The following is a 2623-nucleotide window of genomic DNA, read 5'->3' as shown; positions in this document are numbered from 1 at the left end:
TCAGACACACAGGTGTCCGCTGGCGACACATTTCAGGTCCCGGGTGAGGAGGCGGAAGAGGTTGAACATGACAGAGGCCTCGAGGCAGTCCTGGGACTCCTGTGGGAGGGGAAATGGCTCAGTGGTCCCCGTGCCTGGGCGCCCAGCTGCTCCCAGACATCAGTTTCCCCACCGCGGTCACTCACCTTCTTCGGGGCCTCCTGGAGCCGGTGCAGCCAGTGGTGGAGGCGGTCCCGGGGCCTGGGGCCTGCTGTGGGCTGAGCTGGGACCTGTGGGCAGAGGAGGGGGGTGTGAGGGGGTGAGGAAGGGCCTGGGACAGAGAGGGACATTCAGGAGGTCAGAGCCCAGACACGCTGCGGGTGGCCCGAGCACTCACACAAGCCTGGAGCTGGGAGTGGATGTGGCCCAGGGTGTGCAGGGGCTGGTCCAGGGTGCTGCCCAGGGATGAGTTAGCCATGGTCCCCAGGACGGCCAGGGTCAGGGCCACCTCAGCCTTCAAGGCCACGGGACGCTCCCACACCTGAGGCGGGGAGACAGGGGCAGGGGAGAGCTGCATGTGAGAGAGGACAAGGGAGGAGGGGCAGGTGGGGAGGACACAGGCAGGGACAGTTGAAGGGGAAGGTCAGGGTCAGGGGAGAGGCACAGCCGATGTGGTCAGCGGAGGGGAAGGGGTCGGGGACAGGTGGGCAGGGCGGAGAGAGGAGGAGGCGGGAGGAGGAGGAGGGGAGGGGCCGCCTGCAGAGCCAGGTGATCTGGGCCAGGTGAGGGCAGGTGGGCCTGACTCTCCGGACTCACCTGCAGCTGCCTCAGGTCCCGGGTCCTGGGGAAGATGCGCGAGCTGCAGTTCCAGTCCTTCTGCAAGAGTGACTCTTCCTAGGGAGCAAGAGCAAGGTCAGCCCACAGCACGACCGAGGGGAGACCCCGGTGAGACTGGAGGGAGGCCGACCTCAGGAGGAGGGGAGGTGAAGGTCCAAAGGACGGCAGAGGCACGACCACCACAGGAGGACAGGGCTCAGCCCTCTGCGGGGAGGGCGAGGGGCCGGTGAAGGGAGAGCAGGTCCCCCTTGAGCAGAGGAAGCCCGGGCACCCACAGCGCGGGGGTGGAGGGGAGCCCACAGCAGGCGGGGCTGGGGGACACTCACAAAGGCGTCCTTGGCTCTCTTGAAGGCCTGCAGCTCTTGTGGGGACAGAGACTTGAACTGGGCCAGGTGGCAGCCCCTTGTGCCCGGGAGGGCCCTGAGGGGTGAGGGGACAGGAACTGCTCCTGTCCTGGTCAGCGCTGCGGTCATCAGCAACAGCCCCAGCAGGCAGCCCGAGGTCATGCCTGTGTTGTGGAAGGAGAGGAACGTGAGGGGACGTAGGTCACTGGGGACTGAGGGGAGGGCGTTTTGTGGGGCTCAGGTCCCGGGCAATGATGTCGGAGCTCACCCAGCTTCATTCCTGGTCTCTGGTCTCTGGTCTCTGTCAGCAGGTGGGGGATCAAGTGTCCACTCCGAGGCTGTCGCCTGAGATCTCTCAGTCTTGTTTGACGTCTCTGACCCCAGTCTTCTCTTCTGGACCTCAGCCCGCTGCTCTGTCCGAGTGTCTGAACTTCCAGCTCCGTCTGAGGTCTAATTCCTGCCTGAGCTCCATGGTGCCGCTTTTAGCCTGTGCAGCTGGGCAATCCCAGCTGATGTAGGAAAAGTGAAAACACAGCTAGAGGGTGACACCGGCCACCAGGGAGGCCCAGGCAGGAAAGCCCAGAGCAGGGCGGGGCCTGGGAGCCAGGTGAGCAGCTGAGTGAAAGAGAAACTGACATCCATTAGGGCTCACCTCCAAGAAAGTGCGTTCTGAAGACAAAATCCAGGCTGGGGCAGCTGCAGCCCCACATGGGGGTGCCTTGTGCAGTGGCCAGGCTAGATCTAGGACTGGAGTGGGGAGGGGACAGAGGGATTCCTTTCTGCAGGATGCCCCAGTGCAGGGAGTGGAGGGAAAGAGCACGCCTAGAAGGAGTTGCCGGGAAGAACCTGGACCTTCCAAGTGGGAGGCTGTTTAGGTGATGGGAGAAGATCTGGGGGTGCTGCTGGGGGTGGGGAGAGAGAGTCAGAAGGCAAAACACACCCATTAAGAGAGAAGACCAGCTCCTCCCCACCTTTTGCAACCTGGTACAGACAAAGATGGAATGGGGGAGGAGGGGAGCCCGCACTAACATCTCTAATTGTCCAGGCATAGAAGGACCCAGGAACAGGAGGCTCTGCTCTGGAATTGCGGGCCGACCAAGCCTTCAAGGGAACCAGCTTGGTTTGTGACAAACACCTTCATTCGTTCACCAAATATTTATTCAGCCACCACTTTGGGTCAGACCCTGTTCAAGGTGCCAGGGCAAGAGCACTGAAAAAAGAAAAAGACATACCACAATCCTTCATGGAGCTTTTTACTAGAGAGGAGGAACACACAGTGGAGGTCGGGGAGTTAGGCTTGTGGTGTGTATTGTGTCAGAGAACGTCAGATAACAGAAAATGAAAAAATGAAACAGGGATGAGAGCAGAGTGCGGGAGGAAGTTTGCATTAAATGAGGTGTCTGAGAAATGACATTTAGGGAAAGACCTAAAGGAAGTGAGGGAGGGAGCTCTGTGAAGATCCG

At 60.9% G+C, this 2623-nt stretch overlaps 1 protein-coding gene across 1 annotated transcript; it reads right to left on the bottom strand.

Moving 5' to 3' along the window:
* Nucleotides 1-1322, bottom strand: LOC105062899 (interferon lambda-3-like). The gene is made up of 5 exons (XM_074371217.1): nucleotides 1143-1322; nucleotides 796-873; nucleotides 377-520; nucleotides 186-269; nucleotides 1-99 (listed from the first exon to the last, which is right to left on the bottom strand). The coding sequence occupies exons 1-5, from the start codon at nucleotides 1320-1322 to the stop codon at nucleotides 1-3; spliced, it is 585 nt and encodes a 194-aa protein (XP_074227318.1).
* Between the last annotated feature and the right edge of the window lie 1301 nt (nucleotides 1323-2623).

Source organism: Camelus bactrianus, chromosome 9 (genome assembly GCF_048773025.1).
Source record: "Camelus bactrianus isolate YW-2024 breed Bactrian camel chromosome 9, ASM4877302v1, whole genome shotgun sequence".
Lineage (NCBI taxonomy): Eukaryota > Metazoa > Chordata > Mammalia > Artiodactyla > Camelidae > Camelus > Camelus bactrianus.
Note: the sequence above shows the minus strand (reverse complement) of the source record. Positions and strands in the feature narration are given on the sequence as shown.

Bases quoted from the DNA above. Each gene is read 5' to 3' on its own strand.
- LOC105062899 (XM_074371217.1), bottom strand. From the start codon at position 1,322: ATGACCTCGGGCTGCCTGCTGGGGCTGTTGCTGATGACCGCAGCGCTG. The intron at 521-795 runs GTGAGTCCGGAG...TCCCCGCCTCAG, and splicing joins GGGACCTGAGGCAGCTGCAG to GTGTGGGAGCGTCCCGTGGC. The intron at 270-376 runs GTGAGTGCTCGG...CTCTGCCCACAG, and splicing joins ACTCCCAGCTCCAGGCTTGT to GTCCCAGCTCAGCCCACAGC.